This window comes from Ascaphus truei, chromosome 1 (assembly GCF_040206685.1).
Source record: "Ascaphus truei isolate aAscTru1 chromosome 1, aAscTru1.hap1, whole genome shotgun sequence".
Taxonomy (NCBI): domain Eukaryota; kingdom Metazoa; phylum Chordata; class Amphibia; order Anura; family Ascaphidae; genus Ascaphus; species Ascaphus truei.
The window spans coordinates 127589251-127616012 of NC_134483.1; the positions used below are offsets into that span (position 1 = coordinate 127589251).

The following is a 26762-nucleotide window of genomic DNA, read 5'->3' on the forward strand; positions in this document are numbered from 1 at the left end:
GTATTCGTTAACTTTGCCAAGGACCAAAGCGATGAAGACCACTTGAAGGACCTGTCATTGCACAAAAACCAGACTGTTGTAGACGTTGCCCTCCTGACGTCCTTTTTGAAAGATGAGAAGGTGAAGGAAAGCTACGTGTGACAAGCCCGATAGGAGGAGCACAGAGGATTTTACCAGAGAGCCTCCCTTGGCTGCGAAAGGGACATGAATGCCAGGGAGTCAAATCTCCAGAACTCGCCCAGAGAGGCAACGTATACTGGACAACATAGTGCTGCCACTCAATGCAATGCAAATCAATGCAATGACAGAGAAAATTCCATTACAGAGGCAGTGCCTCTTGTATTGCCTTGTTGTACTATACTCAAGTGGAAGACTTGAACATAGAGGCCAACAGTATGTCAATGTGAATCTGTAGTGTTGCACCCACTGGATCCTGCCCCAAAGTGGGTTTGAAACTAGCTATTACGTACAATTTAATTTTTGTTTTGTTAGTTTGTTCTTCCAGGATCACAACAATCTTACCACTGACAAATCATGACCAGTGACTATTTATTGATGTGTTGGGGCTATTACATGTGTATTGAGGACAGGAAAGCCAGACATATTTCCCCCCCCCCCCAAGTTGAAGGACTATCTTGAATACCCTGTGGATGTTACTTTAGAGGGTGCAGGTCTGATTTATCTTCACTAAGTCAGAAAAATTTGAGGCACAATTTGAAAGGGCGGGAGGGGGCGGGGGAAACATAACAGCAATAAAGAACGGCAGATAACCAATACTTGATAATAAAAAAAAGTCAGTGCTTAGACAGGAGTATGGCTGTATAGACCTCTAGCTGAAGGGTTACTACATTATGTCCAGCACTTGTAATTCTCTATTAAACAAAGTATGCAAGAGAATTAGTTTTTTTCCACTGCACAAAAAAAATTGTTCATAAACTTTGGCCTCAGACTACTGTATGTGTAGATGCAATGTGAAGTGAAAACCGTGTCTCAGTTTTGTACTGCTATTATAGCTGTCTAGGTTAGCTTTCCTTCGAAAAAGAAACTAATAGGGTTGTAGTACTGTAGCATTGTTACAGGCATACGGTGTTATTGTTGGCGTTGCCTGCATTTTATTCATGTCTTCTTTAGAGTACGGTGTGTAACCTCAAGTATGCCATTTGCATTGTCTTAGTCCTATCACATTACTTCATTTCCCGCAGATCCTTTGTTTTCAGGGCAACCCCTCTGCAGTTGGAGGGACCTTCATTGTGTGTCAAAGCTCGGACTGCAAAGGGATTCGTGGCTCTCCCTTTTACAACCACTCCAGTAGCTATGCAGTGTTCCTATTCAGGAGTTATGAGACTCCTGCGCATTGTTCAGGAAAATGAACAGTACCGTTAATACAGGCCATAGTATATTGTTATTTTAGGGTTATGTGACATTTCTCATGCACATTCATACTGTATGACCTGCTGTAAATGAGTGACTGTTATAAAACAGTGGAGGCGTCATGAAGATACATCTGGCTGCATTTCTCATCCTCACCGGCTTTGAACCACAAACCACATTTTGCATTGACCATGTTTATACAGAAATTATTGTTCTTTTCTACTTTATAAACAATTTTGTTAAGGCAATTGGCCATTTTGGCATGTAACACCTTTGTCCTTGTGATATGTTGTGATATAATTGCAGGCAGTGGCATAGATTGGATCTGTGCACTGCTTTAGTGAGCCTTTCGGAAAGCTCAGTAGCGTCTTTTGCTATATATTTTATATTGTGCTGCCTACTTTCACCTCAGCACTAAAGAGATCAACAGACCACAGGTATAGAAGCGGTCAGGCGAACATGCACAGAAAGAAATGCATGACTTGTAGTATTTGGTCCTTGACTGCCAATGCTTACAAATTTTCCAATTGGTGCTGAATTTGGTGGAAGGGGAAGAAGGAATCCCCTTTGGCCCTAATATTCATACACAACTCCATTAAACAAAGTTACATTTGTTTTTCAGCTAGATTTGCACGTTCTAGATAACCACCCAAGCTCTTGCCTTTGGGAACATTTGTTTTCAGCCAAAATAGTGGTCATATTATTTAATATTTTTTTTTGCCAGTTACAGGTGGCTTAATACATCTTAGTTTAATATCTATACTATTTTGAAAAGCTATGACAGAGGGCTTCATGTCAGAGAAAAATAGGTATGTTAAAGGTTACCTTTCTTGCTGCCAAGTTGGGAAACAGTTACCACATTGTTGCCATCAGGAACAGCTGAGCCAGATCTGTGTTTGTTTAAGAAAAATCCTCTCTTACTAGACTGTTATGTTGTGGATACAGGCGGTTACTAGTATTAAAGGTATAATGTCTTGTGATTGTAACAAGGGAGTCAAGAAGTGGTTTTACATCACTTTGGTTCAAAAGGAAGAGTTCAGTCCCATGGTCAGCAGTGCTATTAACCTTCCCAAGCCACATGTAAAAGTTGAAATGCTGCAGAATCTCATTCTTTGTACTTACCAATGCAATGATAACGTTGTTCTTACCTCAGACTATGCAAGAAGCATAATACAGACCTAACCCCCACCTTCAAATAAGCGTACCATTTTATTATTTTAGAGCACTGCCATATGCCTTTACTTTCCATTAACCCTGAATTGTTGGAGTGGCATGCAATACATTGATTATAAACAAATCTAGCAGCTTCTCCATTGGTAAATATTAAAAGTCTAGCTCTACGAAATGTGCCTAAATCAACTGGATTTAATAAGTGAAAAGCTCAGGTGGGGATATGTGTAGTAGTTTCAAAGAGCAAATCCTGTATACAGTACCAGACTGTTGTTACATAATGAGTACACATAATACAAGTGTTTAAGTGCCACACTTGTGTTTTTTTTGTTTGTTTTTTTTAACCACTCAGACCGTTGAGGTGCACATACAAAAGGCACTTTGTTGCCTGTGGTTTACCGTTCATCAAGCAGCATTGCCACTTGCTCTGTCACTTAGAGGTGACTACAGGGCTCAGGAATAGAGATGCCAAGTGTCAATATTTGCCCCCGGCTTGTCTAAAGAAGGCAAATTCCTGATAAAGTCCGGTCCGATAATCTGTATCTGGCACTATTCTAAATAACATTCTGTTCAGCCTACGTACTGCCGGTGAGAGCTAGTCTTTTATATGCCTTAAGGAAGTGCTACTGTACATCTCACAGTGGCCGAGTAGGTGGCGCTGAAGCTTTACACATGGTTGAATCTTTTTGTAGATGTTGTTGTTGCTGTTCATTAGGGATATGACATTTCTCCCATATGATGTGATGTTTGTATGCATTATATTTCATTATGGTTGGTCCTTCATTCCAAGCACTTTAAGCTGTCAGTAATGGGATCTATTTTTGCACTGGAATACCCATTAGCGTTGCAAAAACTAGACAGAAAATAAAAGGTTTTACAATATATAAAATTTCTAAGTTAAATCCTTCAGTTGTTTCCATGACTGAACAAAAATATTTGTATTGTCATTAACTGTTTAAGTATTAAAAATGTATAGGCATAGATTTATGTTAATTGCCTTGTATTATGTCACATAAATAAAACTTGTGACACCAAATATGCAGTCTTGTGTCTGTAAATATAATATACTTGTACACACGGTGCATTGAGCAAATGTTTGTTTTACAATACAAGATAAGATACTTATTTTATTGTAAGTGCTAATTGGTAAAACAATTTACAATTCATGTCAAGCTGCAGCTAATGTGTGACTCCTCCCCATTGTTAATGTACTGTATATGTTGTAATATAAAACAGAAATACACTTTCAACTTAAAATCTCTTCCTTGCAGAAAATGGAGATGAAAAAAAATATGATTGGCTTTCTCCAAGAATAAAAAATGTTAGAACTCTCCAGTCTGCTTCTAAGGCCAAGTCCATAGAAGGACAGGCCGTGCTGAGGCGTGCGGACGCTCAGCGCTGAGCCCCTGCATCCTCAATGAGGATGCCTTGAGAGGGGGTTCGCGCGAGCGTCCGCAGGCGTGCTCAGGCTTTGGAGTTTTCAGCCGAGCGCCAAGCTGTTTTTCAGCGCGCTGTCGGCAGAAAACCTCCAATGAGTGGGGCTGCGTCAACGTCACGGCGCCGTGACGTCGGCACCGTGACGTTGACGTCAGTGCGTCGCGGGCGATTGGCCCAGCGACGTCACTGCCCCGCCTCCCTCAGTCTCCCCCCACCTCCGATCGCGGACGCTGGCTCGCCTGTATGTGCATGGAATCGCACAGCTTCTGCAGGCGAGCCTCAGCGTCAGCGCGGTGCAGCACGGCTCCCCCCCTCTATGGCCCGGGCCTAATGCTTCTCTTCTCCAATTACCTCCAAACTCACAATGTGTGATATCAGTGATGGATCAGTGTGCAACACCCCGCATCAATACTTCCTGAATCCCAGCCAAAAACATACTGGGCCACATTTACAAAGACCAGTCTTCTGCTATAAGACTACTGGCAGTGGAAGACACCTTGCAACCCATTCAAGTCAATGGGATGTAAGGGGTCTTATGGCAAATGATGGCTTGGTAAATATGGGCCACATTCTCTACTGCAGGGGTATCAAACATAAGGCCCACCACACGCTTTTGTCCAGCCACCTTGGGAGTTGACGCTCTACCGGCAGACGAGGGAGAGGTGCATGCAGCAGGAACTATCAGGAGGGGGAGACAGCGAGGGGGGGGAAATAGAGAATGCGAGGAGGGGAGAGGGTAAGAGCTCGAAGAGGGGGAGGGTAATTGCACGAGGAGGGTAAGAGCGCGAGGTGGAGGGGGAGGGTAAGAGCATGAGGAGGGGGTAAGGTAAGCGTGCGAGGAGGGGGAAGGCAAGTGTGCGAGGAGAGGGTAAGTGTGCGCAAGAGTGGGGAGAGTAAGGCTGCGGCCACGCTAGTGCTGAGCGTGCGGCGCTTACCGAGTTTAGTTTCTGCTATTTAAATTGTCCCGTCCCCACTCACGCGGTGCGTGTTCGCTCTGCAAAGCTTGGCACTTGGGGACCCACACACACAAAAAAAAAAAAAGAGTTTGACGCGCGCTCAACAAGCCCCCAATAACCCCACGCGTGCGCTTGCAAAATAGCCAGGACACCCAGCGCTCATGCTTGGAGAGCGGGTGATGTCACCGCTCTCATGCATGAGCGCGGTCAGCGCCAGCGGGGCCATAGCCTAAGAAAGCGAGGCTGGGGCAGTAAGAGCGGGAGGGGGAGAACGGGGGAACGTTTAGAGGAGAAGCAGGTGAGAGAGTCATGTGACTGAGAAGCAGGCGAGAAGAGTATGTAGGAGAGAAACTGGAGAGGGGGGGAGCATGTTACAAAGAAGCAGGGTGAGGAGGGAGCATGTGGTGAGAAGCTGGAGTATTGAAGTACAGTACAATAAAAATCGAAGCGAGTTTGACACCCCTGCTGTACAATAACTGATAGGGGGGACACACTGTTCACAAAATGTTGTGCATATTTTTGTTGGTACGATAAGTAAAAATACATATGTTTCAAGGTAGTGGAACTAAATATTGTTGGTAAGTGTGTATCCTCCTTTTTTTTCATTATTATATTACCTAGGTCCTAGCCTGTATAAATAGTTTCATGGTTCACAATACTGTAATATAAACTGAGATGTGTAGGCTGCAAAATAGGATTTCCCATTGATATATATGTTTGTAGATGTGGTGTAATAGGGTGAAAAATCAATGCTTAATGTCACCCATTTTTCAAAAGCAAGCTTACGTTGGACAATTTTAGACAACCTTTATTTGAAATATATATTATGTAGTTAAAGAAAATTCTGGCGTTTTTAGATTAACAGTTTGTACCACATAACACTGATAAGGTATTGGTCGGAAGTTACTTCAGTGGTGAGAAGGATGTAGGAAGCAAGAGAACGTTCTTCTGGGATACCAGGAATCTTACACTTTCCCTTACTGAAACAGGAAGGAAATTAAGAATTAATTACAACAAGTAGAAAACTCATAACACTGACAAGTTATTCTGTTTTAGACATCTGCCATTTCTATGCACATGAAGTTATCAATTGTTAGTACTCTGTGTTGACCATTATTATATTCCTTATCCATTGGCTCAAAGCCTGAAGATGATGTCAAAGTTGGCCTTACTTTTATCCTTAAATAAAAAATGGTGGGATCCATGAAGTCAAGAATCTGATGAACGGAGGGGTCTCTGAAGGTAAGACTGGGGCAGTAATTAACAAAAATCCCCCTTGATCAGGCAAGGTTACAAAAGGTAGCAGAGATTGCCGTGTTGACATCTTTAATATTTTCTTCACTTGATGTCCCTGTTGCTAGACTCAGAAATTAAGTGCAATGCTGTTCTGAAGGTAACTGCCGTTGACGACACAGTTACCGTCAAAGCAAACACAATACTCTGCATCACGCCTTAATCAATCCCGGACTAGGAGTTTGTTCCACAACACTCAAAATGGCATCCACATCTCGGTGTTCCCAACATTAAAAATAAATATTATGTAACCTACTGGTTTCATAGAGGTGCATAATGTATCCAACAATGAAATATTGTTTCATTCAAACATTTCTTAAGATGATATATATTATACATATATATAACACTATACAAACTTAACAAAAGAGAAGCTGTTAAAGGTCTGTAATTGAAGATCAGAAGAAAAAGAAAGGGAGATAGAGTGAGAAAGTTGGAGATTATGGGTCTGTTCATCTAGTCATTAATTATGAGTGGCAATTGTTTGAATGGTTTCTAAATATTTATTGTAAGAATTGTACTCGAGTAAATAAAATCATAGAATTTATGAAGACATTTCATGATCAGAAAAAAATAAGACAAAGTGCCTTAATTGTGTACCAGATTTTTAGTTTTATCAGATAATCAAGGGTAAGCCATAACAGAAGGGGGGTAAGAGTGGTGTGTGTGGTGTATTATATAATTATTATTACAATTGTTTATTTGGAACGTGACAACATATTCCGCAGTGTGATATAGGGATATAGAGATACAGAGATGTAAGTTACATAAACAGAAGTACATACCAAATGAGGACAAACATGCACAAACCTATACAAAATGTCCCTGCTCATGAGAGTTTATAATCTAGAGGGAATAAGGCAGTGCTGGGATTTAGCCGGTTTGCACCAGTTCGTGCAAACCTGTACCTAGAATTTCCCATGTTCGCTGAACCGGTGCGAGAAGGGAGGGAGAGAGCAGAGCTTCTGCTAGGGGGCTGGGCAGCTTGATCCATCCTGATTAGCTGCATTACACAGCAGTAGCCAATCAGGAGGAGGTGGCAGGAGTCTAGGGGTGGGGCCAAAGAGCAGAGGAAAAGCATGCAGCAGAGAGAGGTGAGGTGTCCTGCCTCTGCCCTGTGTGTATTTGGTGTGTGTGTATGTGTATGTGTATGTGTATGTGTGTATGTGTATGTGTGTTTGTGTTTGTGTGTGTGTGTGTTTGTGTGTGTTTGTGTCTGGCTGTCAAGTGAGGGGGGAGAATGACAGGGAGGGCGGGTGAGAGAGGACGAAGGGAGGGCGGGTGAGAGAGGACGAAGGGAGGGCGGGTGAGAGAGGACGAAGGGAGGGCGGGTGAGAGAGGACGAAGGGAGGGCGGGTGAGAGAGGACGAAGGGAGGGCGGGTGAGAGAGGACGAAGGGAGGGCGGGTGAGAGAGGACGAAGGGAGGGCGGGTGAGAGAGGACGAAGGGAGGGCGGGTGAGAGAGGACGAAGGGAGGGCGGGTGCGAGAGGACGAAGGGAGGGCGGGTGCGAGAGGACGAAGGGAGGGCGGGTGAGAGAGGACGAAGGGAGGGCGGGTGAGAGAGGACAAAGGGAGGGCGGGTGAGAGGACGAAGGGAGGGCGGGTGAGAGAGGACATGAAGGGAGGGCGGGTGAGAGGACATGAAGGGAGGGCGGGTGAGAGAGGACATGAAGGGAGGGCGGGTGAGAAAGGATGAAGGGAGGGCGGGTGAGAAAGGATGAAGGGAGGGCGGGTGAGAAAGGATGAAGGGAGGGCGGGTGAGAGAGGATGAAGGGAGGGCGGGTGAGAGAGGATAAGGGAGGGCGGGTGAGAGGATGAAGGGAGGGGGTGAGAGGATGAAGGAAGGGCAGGTGAGAGGATGAGGGGAGGGGGTGAAAGTGGAGGAGGGTGAGAGGATAAGGGGAGAGAGGATGAAGAGGGGGTGCAACAGTGGTATTTGTGGGAGGAGCATTAAGATCAGTATTGCTCACCATGTACAGTAGGACTAATTTATTTATCTAACCATTACATCATTTGTTCTAAATTTCACTCCAAGCATGCACTTTCATATTCTATTTCCTAAAAAAAAACACCTCGGAAGGGCGTTCTCTTCCAAGACTCCAACCCAGATGTTTTACGAAACAGAATATAAATTGGTGCACATTGGGGAATATTTGGATTGAAATTTAGAAAAAATGATGTAACAGTCAGGTCATTTATAAACAACATGGCTTGGATCAAGTTATTTTATGTATAAAAATGTTTTACTAGGAAGTACTGTAACACATTGAGAGTTACCACTCATTTTCAAGTATGTTCTGGGCACAGAGTTATAAAAATACATGGTTACATTAAAAGAACAGAGTTATACAGTTAATTCACAGACATTTCATGGATAGATAGAGTTGTAAAATTGGGTACAGGGGATAAAAGGCTTGTGAGTTTCAGATTGAAATAGAGCAGCTTTAAACATCACCAAACGGCTCACACCCTTCGGCTGCGCCAAAGGCTGTCCGCCTTTGAGGCAACGCAGACGTACACTGGGGGGGTTGAGATTCAAGGCAGCTGTGAACAAAATGTTCTTTGTGTCCTCGTGGCTCATGAACATTCCAGTGGGTGCGGTTGACGTTCCACGAAGTACAAGCAAATGTTAACCCTTAGCATGCTGGTCCTGTGCAGAGGGGAGCAGCTCTCGGGGAGCCCTATCAGCCTGTCCGCCTTTGGGGCAACGCAGATGTACACTGCAAGTTCGGTTCCGGTACCCCAGTTTTGGGTCCCCGGGTTCCGTTCAGGTTCTCAGTGTTTGGGCGGTAAGGTGAGAGAGTTGCTAAAATTTCTGAATCCCGCCACTGGAATAAGGGGAAATGCTATAACAAAATTGAAAGTGGCTGTTCATTGTGGGTTGGAGTGTATCTCAGGATAGAGAATGGTCCAGCTGCACAGTTGATCACATTAAGGTTTGAGGGTGTGCATGTTAGGGGGTAGATAGCATGGAGGCTGGTCCATCTGCACAGCTCATATCCATAGGGATGGAGCCAGGTTGGGTGCATGTTAGAGGTATGTCAGAGAGGTTCCTTAAAATGGTGAGTTTTCAGGGAGTTTTTTAATGTCAAAGCTGGGGGAAAGTCTGATGATGAGTGGTAGGGAATTCCAAGAGAGAGGGGGTAGGACGGGATAAGACTTGTAGGTGGGACTGCGAGGAGGTAATAAGGCATGGAGAAGTGGATGTCATGTGGAGAATGTAGGGGGCGTTTATGGACTTGAGGATGAAGGGGCTGGGGACAGCATAGTTGAGAGCATTGTAATTTAGTGCTAGGGTGTAAAATTTGATTTAGAGGATATAGAAAGCCAGTGCAGGAATTTGCATAGTGAAGTAGCAGAATTGGAGCAGAGTGTGAGGTAGATGAATCTGGTAGCAGCATTTTGCATGGAGTGGGACAGGCAAAAAAGGGGTATTTCAACTAGGAGAAGGTTGCAGTAATCAAGGTGGGACAAGATGAATGAGTGAACTGGGGTTTTGGTTGCATTAGGAGTGAAACGTGTGTATCCGGGCAATATTTCGTAAGTGGGGATGGCAGGACTTCGTGAGGGACTGAATGTGAGGAATGAAGGAGGTAAAAAAAAGTCAAATATTGCCCCTGACAGCGGTCTTGGGGTGGCAGTAGAAGAGGAGTGTGTATTAATTCTGTTTTGGACCTGTTAAGCTTCAGGTAATGGTGGGATTACATAGAGACGTGACACGGGTCAAGAGAGGAAGAGAGTTTAGGGGAGCAAAGGTACATTTAGGTGTCAGCAGCATAGAGATGATACTGAAAGTCAAAAGATTATATTAGTTCACCAACAGAAGAGGTGTAGAGTGAGAAAAGAAGATGGCCAAGAACAGAGCCTTGTGGGACCCTGACAGAGAGAGCGAGTAAATAGGAGGAGACACCAGAAAAGGAAACACGGAAAGTGTGGTTTGATAGGGAGGATGTGTACCAGGAGAGGGCTGCAAAGGACAATGGAGAGGACAGTGTGCAGGAGAAGGGGGTGATCAATAGTGTCAACGGCAGCAGAGATCCAAGAGAATTAGTAAGGAGAAGTAACCCTTAGATTTGGTTGTGAGTAGGTGATTGGCCACTTTTGTTTGTGCTGTCTCAGTGGAGTGTAGAGCACAGAAACCAGATTGCAAAGACTCAAGTAACGAGATGAGTACAGAAAGTTAGTCAAGTGGTTGTATACAAGTCACTCTAGTAGCTTGGCAGTGAAGTGGAGGAGTGATAGCAGGAGTTAGAGAGGGAAGCTGGGTCAAGAGAGGGTTCCTTTAGAATGAGTGTGATGAGTTCATGTTTAAAATAATTTCTATTCACATATCTCCCTTTTAGTATTGGTCAAAACGTAGGCTGCGGCCAGGCTCCCTGCTGGCGTGCTGAGGCGCGCTGAGGCTCAGGGAAAGCAGGTGCTTTCCCTGGCCTTGCGGTTGCTTACCGCACGTGCTGTCAGGGGGCCGTCAGGGGGCGGCCGGGGGTGGGCACGTCACTGGCCGGGGGCGGGCCAGTGACGTCACGGAGCTGGTTCGCCCTCATTGGGCGAACCGCTCACGTGACCGGCCTGTCGAGCCGGCAAGCAGGGGAATTTTAAATTCCCCTCAGACCTACGCTTCCGGAAGGACCGCCCACTGTGATGTCACCGATGATGCAGATATCGTGAGACCACAGGATTCAACCAAGATGGATGCGCAATGATAACATCATCGCCGGATTATCAATGAGGATGGACATGATGCTTATAGGACACACATGGGGTGATCAGCGTTTGCTGTGGGGGGGTGTGTTTGCTCCCCTGTTTCACTAATTTGGAGGGATATATAGATGGGACATTGTGTTGTTTGTTCATTACCAGTCACTTGACAAAGGCCTAAGTGAGGCCGAAACGTTGTGTATCTTGAATAAATTCTTTCCTAAAGAAACCCGTGGAGCCCTGGATCATCTTTCTTGTTGCTGTATACCTGGATTGCTGCAAATAGCCATCCCTGAACCAAGAGCTCCAGCATTGTGCAAGTATCGCATTTATTTGCAATTTTTTGGAGTGCTACACACACACATATCTTTACATAAAGTTTGACATGAAGACATGTCATGTCTAATTCACTTAATCTGGTCTGTGAAGTAGATGGCAAAGTCTTGGCAGTAAGGATAGTTGGGCGGAGAAGGGAGTTAAATGTGGCGAATAGGCTTTGAGGGATAGACCGAGTTCCTATGAGTGAAGAAAAGTAGGTTTGCATGGCAAGGGAAAGGGCAGTGTTATAGGAGGACTGTATGAATCTGTAGTGGAGGAATTGGCTTGAAATCGTGACTTCCTCCAGTAAGATTCAGCAGTACGTGAGCATTTTTGTGGGTAATGTGTGAAGTGTGTGTGCCATGGTTGTAGCTTAAACCAGGGGAAGATGGATAGCATGGACTTCAAAAGGGTGAGAAGGAGAGCAGTGGGAAAGGGGGGCATGACGTTAAATGTGTAGCATGGGGAAAGTAGTATGCCAACTCCTCCGCCCTGTCTATTCCCTGCTCTGCGGTGTGGCTAATGGCGAGATCTTGTATATAATGTATACCCTGTTCATTTATGTAACTGTATTTGTAACCATGTATTATTTGTCTTAACTCTATGCCCAGGACATACTTGAAAACGAGAGGCAACTCTCAATGTATTACTTCCTGGTAAAATATTTTATAAATAAATAGGAGAGAGCAGCAGGAAAGGTGGTGTCTGATGTCTGAGGGGGTGAGTCAGTTTTCTCTAATGGCTAGGAGGTTGAGAGAGTTGAAAATAAATACATAATAGATTGCTGCAAGTTTCTTGCAGGCAGATCGTGCATTCCATAGGGCACGGGAGAAGGGAAGGGACAGCAATAACGGAGATGAGGTTGGAGTGGTCAACAGTGCATGGAGAAAGGGAGGCTTTTGGGTAGGGTGTGGGACGTGATAGCATTGGTACTGTATGTAGCTAGGGCCAGGATTAGGGGGATATGTCACCACAGAGCAATAGTAAGAAGAGAGAGTGGGGGACAGGGAGTTGCTGGATTTTTTTTTATGATGCAAGAAGCAGATGGAGTTGATGGCGGAAGAATGAAGGAGATGACAGTAGAGAATTGGAAATTAGGAAGGAAGGTTTTTGGGAGCTTGGGGTAGAGGCAGAAGTGCAAGTTTGAGAGTGGAGGCAATTAAGGGAGAGCACCGTAACAGTAGTCCAAAGCGGAGAGGGGGCTGATTCATTCCTTAATATGAAGCTGTGTTTCCAGTTTGTGGTGTTGGCAGGTGCAGTCACCCTTTGGCTGCTGTAAGCAGTGCCAGGGTGTGTTGAAAGAGGGGGCTGCAGATGGAATTGAGGATGGAATAGTCAAGAAAAGTGTGATAATTAAGAGCAAACAAGGTGAATTATTGGGAAAGACTGTGGTAGGTTAAAGTGGGGGAGGGTAACGGTGCAGGCTAACAAGTGTAGAAAATGAGTGTCGAGAAGGGAGCTCAGAAAGCTGCCTAGTATATTCATGTAGATGAAGTTGCTGAAGGATCCACACAGACTGAAGGCTACCTCCTTTATAAATCCAGAAGCACTTTAAAATATTAACTTTCAAGTATGAACACTTTAAGTGCTAGGCTTTCCCCAAACTAGGTTCAAACATATATTGCTAACAATCAAATGATTCCCCCAATAAATAAAAAATAAAAAAAAACAGCCTAGTTGCCCATTACAAACTGGACAATTGTCTCACAAGGAATTTAAGGTAAGGCAGACAAACCCGGAACATACCAGATTAAAAAAACAGGGAAGGGGAGGGGGAGGGGGAGGGAAATATTGTCCCGAGGGGTTAACAGGTGATTCAAATGAAGTTAATATCCCTGCTATGATTTATATAAACAAATGTACATATAGCAGAATAAGTAATCCAAAAACTGAACACACAATCACTCTTAATATTTTCTGAACAAATAATAAATAATCCTAATAAATCCAAAGACATGTACAAAGGTTCAGTAACTTACCAGCTGCTACCACCCGCGCATCTTCATGAGCCACGTGTCTTCCAGCTGCTCGACTATCAGGACTCTCATACCACCAAAGCACATGAACTTTTAAACAGAGAAAAACAAAAAATGACCTTACCCAAGAAAAGAAATACAGTATAATAAATGTGTTTCATATGGTAACATCAAGACCTACAGTTCACCACGATCGACATAAAAAGGCTTTATTCACAAAGGACAGCTACCTCAATTTCATTTTTAACACCTGACAAAAATTAATTCGTTGGTTTTCTTGCCGGAGCACGGTCCATTACTGATTTTAATGTCCTTACACAGATTCTCATAATGTGGTCCACAAAAACCTTCATGGTGGTTCCCGAAACCCTTCGAAATGAATTTAAGGCAGCTCTACCCTGCTTTTGATAGATAAGAGAATGCCTTTCTTGTCTCTTGCTTTCCCAAGACCCTTCTGATTCTAAAACTTTATTGTTCACATTTCACAAGTTTTGTAAGAGATTGTAATATTTGCGATTGGATTAACCAACAAATGATTGGCACAGATTTGCTTGAACCAGTAAGCAGAAACAGACCAATATTATTGCACCAATTACCGTATCAGTGGTAAAAAAAACCCTGCATTAAATCCTGCCCAGATCTTGTCGAGTGTCAATGTTTGTTTCAAAGGTTACAGTAGAAAAGAGAGGTTCTGTCAACAGATGTTCTCCGGAGAAAATAAGACCCAATAACAAGCACTCCTACTGCTCAAAAGATATATATGTATATGGTAAAAGTGAGAGTCCAACCAACTGATTGGACTCGTGGATGTATGTGAGATATATAGATATAGATATATATTTATACACATATACATATACACACACATACCTTTGAGCAGTAGGAGTGCATGTTATTGAATGTTCCCTTCTCAGGAGCGCATCTGTTGACAGGACCTCTCTCTTTTCTACTGTATCCTATTTGCCTAGTGCTCCTACTTTTCATACATTTACTCCATCTAGGTTGAGCGGGCATCTCCTGTCTTTTCTGCTTTGTTTCATAGGTGCAGTGACATATCTAGAGTTACCTTAACAGATGCAATACCGTTGGCTACATCTGTAGATCTAAATGTTTGCTGTGAGAGAAGGAGGGCACCCATTACCTTGGTTGAGTAATCCATATTCTGTGTTGAAGACACCAATGAGCTTGGTGTAGCCAGTATTATTGTGAGTAGAGATTGCAGCTCTGAAGGCATCACCCCAAACAGCGGGTCCACCAGGCTTAAACTGAAAGCTGACCATCTCATACACCCCTGACAAAAAGAGAGACTAGATCAACAACAAATCATCATTACGTAAATTTGCTTATCCCCCACTGCCAGCAGATGTGTTGCATCCAACACTGGCCATTAATAAACTTGAATGTAGTTGTTTTCTCAAACATGGCTGCCAGAGGTCACCAATATTGCCGCTGGAGGCAAGGTTATCCCTGTGTTCACTGGACAAGAATACTTCTCTTGTTCAGGAACTGTGGGATTCCTGGACATTGGGGGTAACACAGATCAGCTCCATGGCACCCCCCCCCCCCCCCCGATTCAGGATAAACAAGAACATTTTAATAAATTGCAAACAATTGCTGCTTTAATACACATTCTCCTCCAACTCCCTACTTGACACATTACACTACATTGAGACAGCACTGACAAAAGTGGCCAATAAACTACTCACAGATAAGTGTACTCTCTCCATACAAATTCCCTTGGATTACTCTGCTGCCTTTAACACTATTGATCACCCTCTTCCCCTGCACACACGCCACTCCATTGGCCTCGGGGATGCCACCCAATAGTGTTTCAGATCCTACCTATCCAACTGCTCCTTCAGCGTTTCCTTCTATGGTGTCTCCTCTTCATTCCCCTTTTCTGTCGATGTCTCACAAAGCTCGGTTCCTGGCATTCTGCACCTCTTCTCTCGGTAAACTAATAAAATCTATTGGCTTTCAGTATCATCGCTATGCCGATGACACCCAAATTTACCTCTCTTCTTTGGACCTCTCATCCTGTATCACCAACTGTCTCTCTGCAATCTCCTCTTGAATGTCACACCATTACCTGAAGCTTAACATGTCCAAAACAGAAGTAATACTCTTTCCCCCTTCCATTGTCACTCCTACACCCAAACTCTCACTCACCGTCAACAATACAACAATCTTCTCAACAACCAAATCTGCTGCCTAGCAGTCATCATTGACTCTGCCCTCTCCTTCATTACTCACGAAGTTCTGCTATCTCCACCTACGAAATATCACTAGTATATGCCCTTTTCTCACTCATGATGCAAATAAAATTTGTTTTATTCACATCTTGTTCTGTCTGACTACTGCAACCTTCTCCTAGACCTCCTGTCAACTCCAATCTATCCAAAATGCTGCTGCCAGACTCATCTACCCAGTGTCAGATTGAAAAAAATGGTGCCCTTAGGCACTTACCTGGTGCAATGGCAACATGGCGCCGTGTGACATCACTTGCCGGCCGTGCAAGCACCAATCGTGCATGCGCCAAATGCGCAGGCGCACGAGCGGCAAGCACCGATTGTGCACAGGCCAGTGGCATGCCACCCCCAAATTCTGCTGCCTTAGGCCTGGGCCTATCGGGCATAATGAGAAATCCGCCACGGCATCTACATCTGCTGCTTCACTATGCAAATCCCTATACGGACTTCCATATCCTCCAGAATTGAATGTTAAAAAAAACCTCTAGCTCGGTTTGACAAAGCTCACCAATCATGCCCTCCTTACATCTCAGCCCTCAAAACCAAATATACCCCTAAACATCCCCTCCATTCTACCCAAGACATCCGCCTCTCCTCCTTATTAACTCCCCTAACCTCCGCCTACAAGATTTCTCCTGTGCTGCCCCCTCCTCTGGGATTCCTTGCCATGCACCATCAGACACTGCCCCAGCTTTCAGGCATTTAAAAGCTTCCTGAAAGCTCACCTTTAAAGGAAATCTATCTAGCATACCCCTAACATCCACCACTCCCTCAGACCAGCTGTGCGGCTGGGCCATACACCCTCCGGAGTCATACTCTGTCCTACAATGAGCAGCCACTTTACCTATTGTTTCAACATTGCCCATTATTCCCTCTAGATTGTGATCTCTCACTCTGTACCCCCATTGCACTGCACTGCGGAATATGTTGGAGAAGGATATACAACAGAATACATTTTAAACACTGTATATACAGGCATACCCCGCATTAACGTACGCAATGGGACCGGAGCATGTATGTAAAGCGAAAATGTACTTAAAGTGAAGCACTACCTTTTCCCACTTATTGATGCATGTACTGTACTGCAATCGTCATATACGTGTATAACTGATGTAAATAACGCATGTGTAACAGGCTCTATAGTCTCCCCGCTTGCGCACAGCTTCGGTACAGGTAGGGAGCTGGTATTGCTGTTCAGGACGTGATGACAGGCGCATGCGTGAGCTGCCGTTTGCCTATTGGGCGATATGTACTTACTCGCGAGTGTACTTAAAGTGAGTGTACTTAAAGCGGGGTATGCCTGTAATTTTTTTGAGAGTAATTAAAAAGAAGTGGAGTGCTGGTGCTGTAACAGCCATAAGCAAATCAGTCCAACATCAACAAGAAATGAACAGCAGTGCACCAATAAATGACACAAAAAATGAATTACCGTATAATGAAAACAAACTTCCTTTATTTTTGTAAACCATATGTAACAGGGTATGTTATTCCTGTCTGTCTTTCCCCTCTCTGTTATGTAAGTTCCTGCTAGCTGCAGGCAGTAACAAGTTAATTCTGCGGGCTAGTGACCCCCCTTGTGCTCATCATTGATGGACAGGAGTGCAGTGGTGACTCATGGCCTGGGTAAGCCTATCAGGGATAAGTATAGACCATAAGCCCACCCCTTCTGCTTCCTGATGAGAACTAGTGTAGTCCTGCTCTGGAAAAGAGAGCAGTTGGGCTGTGAGTCCCTCCCATGGCGGATGAGTGGGCCCACTCTCAGTCCCAGGGACTGATGAACATCTGACCCAGGAAGATGACCCATACTATCTGGGTCAAGCACTATCCAGAGGATTGGAACCCTCTGAACCCTTGCACCGCTGTGTAAGATCATCATGCAGTGACCGCTCAAATAAACATTCCTTTGTTCTATTATACACCTGTCTGGACTGAGTCAGTGAGAAGGTGTGTGAAAGTGCTTCATGAGGAGATTACCTCTGGTATTCCCAAGGCCCACTGAAGCTGGAGGCGCTGACACCGAACCAAGATGACATCAAAAGCCTGTCCTGGTCTCCATATCACCGCAGACAGCTCAGATCTCCTGAAGCTACAGGTATGCCTCAGCACCAAACAGTAGCAATAAAGTGGATCTCCCAGAGGGTGGGGGAAACAGTACTACACATAAATATGCTTTTATTGTACATATATTTTGTTTCCGGTTTTTATCTCCCTTTGCAATCTATGTTGCAGTAATGAGACAAGCGGTAATGGGATTCTAACATTCGATTTGTACAATATAATTTTATAGAAGTTGAGCACGTCAATAAAATAAAGGACACACCTTCTTTTTCCGGTTTCTGTAACTTGCACCATGGTACCAAGTAAGCAACTTCATTGTCCTGTTTGTCTACCATGGCTATAGCCTTCGATATATATTTGTCCTGCCAATCTCTGTCCTGGGATAGCTTTGACCGAACTGCTGCTCGCTGTGCAAAGCTGTCTGCGAAAAAAAGTGAAAACTACTTCTTCATTTCCACTTTGATTAAGAAACTGTTTGATTCACATACAGTATTTACATCTGAAGTTTATTCATGAAAAAAAATTCAAGGTCTATTATAATTTTACAAATTTTGAAAATCATTGACATTCAGAAAACCGAAGAGAGAATAATAGCTATTAACTCCTTAAATATTTTTTTCTCAGGCTGTTCATTATTATTGCATTTAGTAAATAAAAAAAAAAAAAAAAAAGAAAGAAGGCAGTTGAATTGGAGCCCATAATTTGTGATAATTGGACTTCTATAAAATTGATAACCAGAAAGAAAAAAAAAAAAAAAAGGTCTTGAATATCCATTCCAAACATCTTCGCACAAGTCAAAAATAAAAAGACACCCAAAAGAATTGCCCCTTGTGTACATATTAAAACCAAACAAAAAACACAACCTGAGTTGTGGTGAATATATAGGAAAATACTTCACACACGAAGACGGCGTCACAACTGTTGTTCTCAAGTAAAGTGCCTATACTATATGTAGCCAGGTCCCCTCTGCGCAGCGGGCCCCCCTTCTCTTTGCACTCACCGCGGCCGGGTGCTGGAGTGCGTGTGTGCCACTCGATATGCTGGGGGGGTGAGCGGAGCCTCTGGCGGTGCAGTGCGGCGATTGCGGCTTCAGGAACTCCCGGCGGCTCCCGAAGCAGGGCGCCGCCATCTTAGGTTGCGCACGCATGCGCAGTAGAGTTGGAGTGCGGTGACCGGTCGGGAGGTGATGCGCATGCGCAGGGATAGCGCGCACACTAGCCTACCAGGAGAGGGCTCGAAGCAGGGACTACGAGTCCCAGGAGCCTTAGAGGACCCCACGGGACGCCAGGGAGCCAATAGGGCTGTAGGATCTCCCTGCAGGGGGAATTAGATACATTTTCACGGGGTTAGGAGAACGGCAGTTGGAGCAGGGAGCTGGGTAGGTGAGGGTGCAGGGGAGCAGTAGCCCCTTGCACTAGGCAAGTCACCCCCACAGGCCCCAGATAACACTTTCCATTGCCCCAGTTTGTGGTTGCTTCAGGGACAGGCTTTAAGTTAAGGAGATCTGCCCCTTTAGCAGTTTGGTTAGTTAAGGAGACACGTAGTGGCGCGCAGCCTGATTCCTGGGTCTAGGCTCAGACCCCCTATATAAAGACTATCTTCACGGAGGCCCCGCCAAGCTGTGACTGCGGCCTGCTGGCTGCAGACGGGTCCACTCCCAGTATAGACGGTACGGTGTACGGTGATATTATCCACGCCGAAATTCACCCCACGTGTAGGAGGACGTCTCATCGGATCAGGCGGATCCAATCCCGTTATCTTGCGGCCCCGTGGGCTGGAGCCCCGGGCAGGTACCTATACTAGTGCACTAACCACATCAAAGGATAGCGCTATTTCCAACACATTGGGTGGGTTTGGACATAAGGGACATCAGCGAATTGGTGCCCAGCACCCAGGTACTTTGGAGGAGAAGATACATATGTGGAGGTGTGCATCAAGGGAAGTTACATGTATGTTGGTTATATGCTATGGTTCTTATTATCCGTCAGTAAATACTGTTATCCAATCACGTGTGGTATTGTATATGTGGGTTCTGATAAGGGCATACTCCCACCCCGTTGGGATTCCTCATCAGTGGAGGCGCTGCACCAAGTGTAAGTACACCCCAGGCTCCCAGTGGCGGAGGCTCAGGTCTTATGTTATCCTAACAGGTGAAAGCAGTACTAGTAATACCGTACCACAGGGGTACACCCGTTACATATACATACAAAAACTTATATACCCGAGGGTATGGCAAAGTCTCTCATAATGGATGTACCGCTATAAACAAACGCACATCACATACATCAAATGTGCAAAGGTGTACAGTGTATTGCATTTTTATAAATTAGCCTAAATGGTCCAACAAGAATTCTGCATAGATGAAACTTTAGTCTATAAGGTCATCTGTGAAGAACCTGGTTGTTGATCCATTAAAATGTATCACAACCTACAACCCATCAACCACACCTCCAATGCCAATAAAGAATTAGCCCACAACTTTGAACTATTATATAGAGTACCCATCACATAGTGAAGATTTCTAGTCCTTGGTCCAGGTGAAGTATGGGTTTATTGCAGACTATTTCACCTTTTAATTAACCAATATGATAGCGCCTCACTGGATAGAGAGATAGAGAGGTGTGTGTGTGTGTGTGTGTGTGTGTGTGTGTGTGTGTGTGTGTGTGTGTGTGTGTGTGTGTGTGTGTAAAAGTACACCCTCTTTAAATTCTATGGTTTTACATATCAGGACATAACAATCATCTGTTCCTTAGCAGGTCTTAAAATTAGGTAAACACAACCTCAGATGAACAACAACACATGACATATTACACCGTGTCATGATTTATTTAACAAAAATAAAGCCAAACTGGAGAAGCCTTGTGTGAAAAACGAAGTACACCCTTACTGCTTCCATAGGAATTAAGATGCTAAGTAGCAGACAGGTGCTGCTAATCAAATGCCCTTGATTAATTGATCATCAACAAGTGTGACCACCTCTATAAAAGCCAAAGTTTTAGCAGTTTGCTGGTCTGAAGCATGCAGGTGTGTGTTAAGACAATGCCAAGGAGGAAAGACATCAGCAATGATCGTAGAGAAGCAATTGTTGCTGCCCATCAATCTGGGAAGGGTTATAAGGCAATTTCCAAACAATTTAAAGTGCATCATTCTACAGTGAGAAAGATTATTCAAAAGTGGAAAACATTCAAGACAGTTGCCAATCTTCCCAGGAGTGGACGTCCCAGCAAATTCACCCCAAGGACAGACCGTGCAATGCTCAGAGAAATTGCAAAAAACCCAAGAGTTACATCTCACACTATACAGGCCTCCGTTAGCATGTTAAATGTTACAGTTCATGACAGTACAATTAGAAAAAGACTGAACAAGTATGGTTTGTTTGGAAGGGTTGCCAGGAGAAAGCCTCTTCTGTCTAAAAACAACAAGGCAACATGGCTTAGGTTTGCAAAGTTGCATCTGAACAAACCACAAGACTTCTGGAACAATATCCTTTGGACAGACGAGACCAAAGTGGAGATGTTTGGCCATAATGCACAGAGCCACGTTTGGCGAAAACCAAACACAGCATATCAGCACAAACACCTAATATCAACTGTCAAGCGCGGTGGTGGATGGGTGATGATTTGGGCTTGTTTTGCAGCCACAGGACCTGGGAACCTTGCAGTCATTGAATCGGCCGTGAACTCCTCTGCATACCAAAGTATTCTAGAGTCAAATGTGAGGCCATCTGTCCGACAGCTAAAGCTTGGCCAAAATTGGGTCATGCAACAGGACAATGATCCCAAAGCACACCAGCAAATCTACAACAGAATGGCTGAAAAAGAAAAAAAGAGTCAAGGTGTTGCAATGGCCCAGTCAAATTCCAGACCTCAACCAGATTGAAATGCTGTGGCTGGACCTTAAGAGAGCTGTGCATATACAAATGCCCACAAACCACAATGAACTGAAGCAACGTTGTAAAGAAGAGTGGGCCAAAATTCCTCCACAACGATGTGAGAGACTGATAAAGTCATACAGAATACGATTACTTCAAGTTATTGCTGCTAAAGGTGGTTCTACAAGCTATTGAATCATAAGGTGTACTTAGTTTTTCACACATGGCTTCTCCATTTTAGCTTTATTTTTGTTAAATAAATCATGACATGGAGTAATATGTCATGTGTTTTTCATCTGAGGTTGTATTTAACTAATTTTAAGACCTGCTAAGGAACAGATGATTGTTATGTCCTGATATGTAAAACCATAAAATATCAGTGCAGTCAGTGTTACGCCCAGTCTAGGTTTTCCCCAGCAGTGAGCAGCTCCCTTGAGAGACAGGGGTGTTGGGACAAGGCCTGTGTTCTGTCCAATCCTGGGCTCAGACCTTGGACCCTGCCCCAGGGCTGAACTTCCTAAATTTAGCCAGTGTTATCTCTCCCCTGAGAGAGACTGGTCTCACGGAAGAGTTGCACAGGGCTCTGTTACCTTCCATCCACTCCCTTACAGGAGTAGGAGTGAGGACTATACCTCTGCTCCATCATGGAGTAGGGGAAGAGCAAGGACTGACCCTTGGTGCCCATTCCTGGGGGTTGAGTCCAGGGACAATCACAAGGCAGAGAGCCAAGTGTATGCAGAGTATGCTGATTGTTGCTGTTGGACAATAAAGAAAGTTCCTGTTTATAAAATATACCCCTGCCTCTGAGTGCAATCTATCAGGGGGGAGTATTCAGGTGTTCTCCTGCAGGGATTGCCTCCAGCATCCCTAGAGCCTGCACTGAAGTGGAGGCACTGAATGAGAGAAGAACTAAACATCACCCCAAAAGCTTGTCCTGTCTTCCCCATACCACCAGCGGAAAGCTCAGCATCCTGTGAACCAGCAGGTAAACAGTACTACACACCGTGTAACAGGCAGATCACACACACACACACACACACACACACACACACACACACACACACACACACACACACACAGCCTTGAAAGCTTGTATTGACATCAAATACATGTCCTTGTATCCTCACTATTTCTTGTGAACCAGCAGGTAAACAGTACTACACACCGTGTAACAGGCAGATCACACACACACACACACACACACACACACACACACACACACACACACACACACACACACACACACACACACACACACACACACACACAGCCTTGAAAGCTTGTATTGACATCAAATACATGTCCTTGTATCCTCACTATTTCTTGAGAGGGGCGGCCTGTTAAAGTTGCCGACTGTTACGGTGTTTGCATACTGTACCATATTTCCAAATGTGGAACACCTTATTCAGGCCTCCAAGATCCAGTGTCCAGTAGCCTGTCATCTCCGAGTGTGCCGTGCGCAGGTGGATGTGCTCGTTAGTTAGACTTATAAACTCCTTCATCATTGCTGGCTTGACATTGTACGTGCGAAATTCATAGACGGTGGTATCTGCCTGACGTGGACCCGTTGCAAATGTAGCTCTTACCTAAAGAAAGAAAGGTTAAAATGTTGAAGGTCTGGCACTTAATTACACAAGTGCTATTGAATTTTATTCCCAGCTACAGTATTAGAATGATTCTGAGCTCTGCCTCCAAAACAGCGTACGTTTAACATACAATAATGTAATTTTCCTCATATTTAAATGATTAAGATTACAAAAATTTTACACTTCAATGTTATACATAAAAGGATAGTAGCTTACATAGAACATATAATCCCTACCACAGCAAATGCAATGTGATTCCACAATATAAATATGACTATCAAGTCACTATATATGTTTAAGAGGTTCCATTAGGGTAGGTATTTTTTAAAGAGTTAAAGTACATAGATAGTACAAGAGTTCTAAAGAATTCCTACAATGTTAAAAACCAAAGCGCTAGGAAGTTATGATAAATAAACTCTAGTATTAAAAGGTCAATCATAAGCAAGCAAAAGTTCTCACATCTCAAAAGATACTGTAAACGTCTACATTTGACCTCAGGGGAAGGACATCAGTGTCACTGGCCTGGAATCCTAGTATTAACTCTGCCCTAAAGACTCCAGCAAATAATACCAGGACAGGGATCATCTCGTGTTTCATACAGATACATCTGTGGTTACACATCAGACCTGTTGTCAGGAGCACTGGGGAAGTGTGCAGCAAACCATGCAACCACTTCCACCATTATTAGACACCTAAAAATAACAATTAAAGGGCACATGCATACAGTACAACCTGCATTATTTATACAATCACTGATTTTCAGGAGCTTTTCGCCTCTTTGTTTTATTTACCAGTATATAGGGGGGGGGGGGGGAGGGAAGACATACACATTATTCCATACTGCACAGCAAAACATAAAATGAATCTGAAACATTGGCGGAATAGGTCCTGGAAGCCTAAAAACAATATATTGCCTATTGAAACATTAAAACAACTAAGCTTGAATCACCCGCTTTATGAATTTTCATTTTGTAATGAAGATGTAAGAACATCTTAGACAGGTGGACAGTTATTTTTTGGTTGGTTTTGGTATAAAAATTAAAAAAAAGTTCTGACATTATGAAAGCTTCTTTAATGTACGTATTCAAACCTTTATGCAGCAACCTAAACAAATAACCTTCAATAAAAAAATATAAAAAAAAGTGATCTGAATAAATATTTGTTAAAGCTAAATGCAAACAAATTGATGTTCTGGTTTAAACTTGCACGACTAATTACAATAGAACAAACCCAAAAAGTAATAAAAGGCCACACTTTAAGAAGAAGAAAAAAAAAAAAAAACGACCTATGAATTAAGATTTAGTAATGAATCCATATAAAAATCACATCAAATTCATTTAAATATAACATAAAAAATTCCTTACAAAATAGTCCAGTTCATGAAGTATGCACACAAGATGGTTGAGCTTTGTAATATCCCAGCATTACGGTCCAGTCAGCTTTCTAAGACGGAGCCCACGTGGCGGCGCAGGTGCGTGCTTCTGTGCACACTCCTGCAGCCCCAGCGATGCGTGCACTAGCTGCAGGAGATGGATTGTGGTTGGTTGGCCCTCATTGGCTGAACCAGCTCACGTGACGCTGATGTCAGGTGACTGCAGCCCGCAACTCTTCAATTTCTGTTGTGGCGACAAAATGTAGCTGCGTCGACGCGCATAGTGCTGCGGGCACTTGAGGAACTACTTAGACAATCAGATAAGAGTCCTTGATGTGCACGCGGACGCAAGTGCGCGCACATAGCCACACCGCCACCGTGAGCTCGGTCTAATGTGGACACTGATCAATACTGTTCCACTCTTCTCCTCACACTGGGAATTGGTGATTAGCAAAGTCATTAGGCAGCACAGGGAGTGATAAAAAGCTACAATCTACACCAGCAAAATCTCCATTCCCTCTGCACTGGGATGAGAGGGCTGCTGGGATGGCTAGCAGTTGGAGACTGAATGTGACCCCCCAATGTTTGCGCATGGCCCCCGGGCTAAGTCTGGAGGAGAAAATTGACGAAAATCGCACCAAAAACAGCCGCTAGATGGCGAGCGCGCCTTTCTGAATTTGGATATTTTTCAGACTGGCGAGATGTAGTTTCTCGCCAGCCGCGCGGCGAGATTTTCAATTGGAAAAAAAAAATGGCGCTTTTCTCCAACCTCGCCATTTTCGGCTGTTTTTAGCGCGATTTTCGCCGGAAAATGGCGAGATTGTTCATAGCGCTGCTCTCTGCATGAGGCCCTAAGTCTGGAGGAGCACTGATTGTAAAATGTGTAAGACTACTGTATCATTCAACAAGGAACAAAATAAGCTGCCATCTGCCAATTCTAGTCACCTGCAGGAAAGGCTGACTTGCCACCTTCCACTCATCATAATCCTTACGTAAATACCTTAAAATAACAAGTTACTACACGAGTAATGGTCTTGATAATTAATAAAGTGGAGGCAAGACACCTGAACTGTTATTACTATGGCACAAAAGAAGGCCACAGGAGTAGAGGGAGGCCACTGTCTACAATGCAAGCTCGGGATAGTCTCACTTCTCACCAACACAAAGCGAGGAGAAGGAAAATGATTATCTTGAATGCAGCAGGGAGGTAATGAAGATCACCCAAAAACTCAGAGGATACCTTTCTGTTACAATCCCAATACTGTCAGCACCTAGGAGGTGGGCTACCACCAGACTCGTCTGTATAATATTTTAGCCTCTCCCTTGTTGCATTTCTGTGTTTATACCGATAAAGTATAGTGGTACACCGTATGACAGAATCTTCATGGGACTTCACCAAGCTCAGTTATATTACAAATGTTATGGTAAAGGAGAGCCATGAATGTTTTACCAAGTATCAGTAACGAATAGTTAATATTTATACAGAGGCCAACTGTTACCCTTTTTGGCAGTAATGCTTCCTGGTTCTTGGTCACATGTTATTCTGTTGTCAGTGCAGAATGTTCAGAGCTGAGAGCACTTGGAACCTGTAGCTAATTAGGATTAGTTACAGAACTATTTGTTCCTATTAAACACAATGCATGTATGTATACTGTATATGTAGGTCCCATTACCCACCATAACCTGTTAACATCCAGCAAAGTGATTGATGAATGCTGGTTTCAGTTATTTAACATTGAATACTCCCTAAGCTGACTCCCATTTGAACATTCCACTTACAAGCACAGATACATTGAAATTCTTTACATATCTTTTATTTTTTCCTTATTAACGATATTTGGCATTAGGTTGTCAGTTGATTAATACTGATACATTTCAGTGCAAATTTCTAAATTGCGCCGGATGCTATATTATAATATATATATATATATATATATATATATATATATATATATATACACACATACAGACACACACACACACACACACACAATGTTGGCGGCATGCCACACGCACACGCACACCTGGAGACTGTTCACCTGTGCGCATGCTGCCTTTTCACGCCACGCAGAAGCAGCTGCAGACACCAGTTTCCCCCTTGAAATGATGGATCGTACGCTGCACATCATGTTTACGACGTTAATCGTATTCTTCTTTCGCGTTGCTCGACAAAAGCTTGATTCTCCCCCTCCCCTCTCTCAGTGCTTCAGATTTAGCATTGTTATATTCTCTCTAAATAAAGCTACTTCTTATACTACCAGTGATTATTTAAGAGAGCCAGGTTGATTGGCAATAATTCTAGTACGGACACGTTCTTCAATGACAAACGTATAGAGCAGAGTTCTGCTGCATGCTCATACTAAGCTTTCTGTTTCACTGCAGTACATGTTTTTTTCTGAAGCTTCT

General features: G+C 43.9%; 2 protein-coding genes across 5 annotated transcripts in view; one reads left to right on the forward strand and one right to left on the reverse strand.

Moving 5' to 3' along the window:
• ABCA1 (ATP binding cassette subfamily A member 1) overlaps positions 1-3577 on the forward strand; it is a 110088-nt gene extending 106511 nt beyond the window's left edge. For all 3 annotated transcript variants that reach the window (XM_075594648.1, XM_075594649.1, XM_075594650.1), the window contains one exon: positions 1-3577. In XM_075594648.1, the coding sequence (XP_075450763.1) occupies positions 1-141 (141 nt within the window). In that variant the 3' untranslated portion in view covers positions 142-3577.
• LOC142491734 (protein NipSnap homolog 3A-like) lies at positions 613-26762 on the reverse strand. 2 transcript variants are annotated; one of them, XM_075594651.1, is made up of 6 exons: positions 26381-26762; positions 22777-22984; positions 17790-17948; positions 14362-14511; positions 13224-13310; positions 613-5914 (listed from the first exon to the last, which is right to left on the reverse strand). In XM_075594651.1, exons 1-6 carry the CDS (start codon positions 26483-26485, stop codon positions 5838-5840), a joined length of 786 nt encoding a protein of 261 aa, XP_075450766.1. In that variant the 5' UTR covers positions 26486-26762; the 3' UTR covers positions 613-5837. The 2 variants fall into 2 exon arrangements, with proteins under 2 accessions (XP_075450766.1, XP_075450767.1); XM_075594652.1 differs by having other exon boundaries at positions 26396-26759.

What these genes read in the sequence shown, in the direction of transcription:
- LOC142491734 (XM_075594651.1), bottom strand. Translation starts at nt 26,485, where the DNA reads ATGATGTGCAGCGTACGATCCATCATTTCAAGGGGGAAACTGGTGTCT. An exon ending in CACAGGTGAACAGTCTCCAG is followed by an intron (nt 22,985 to 26,380) that starts GTGTGCGTGTGC and finishes TTCTTTCTTTAG; the next exon opens with GTAAGAGCTACATTTGCAAC. An exon ending in GTTCCACATTTGGAAATATG is followed by an intron (nt 17,949 to 22,776) that starts GTACAGTATGCA and finishes TTTTTTTCGCAG; the next exon opens with ACAGCTTTGCACAGCGAGCA.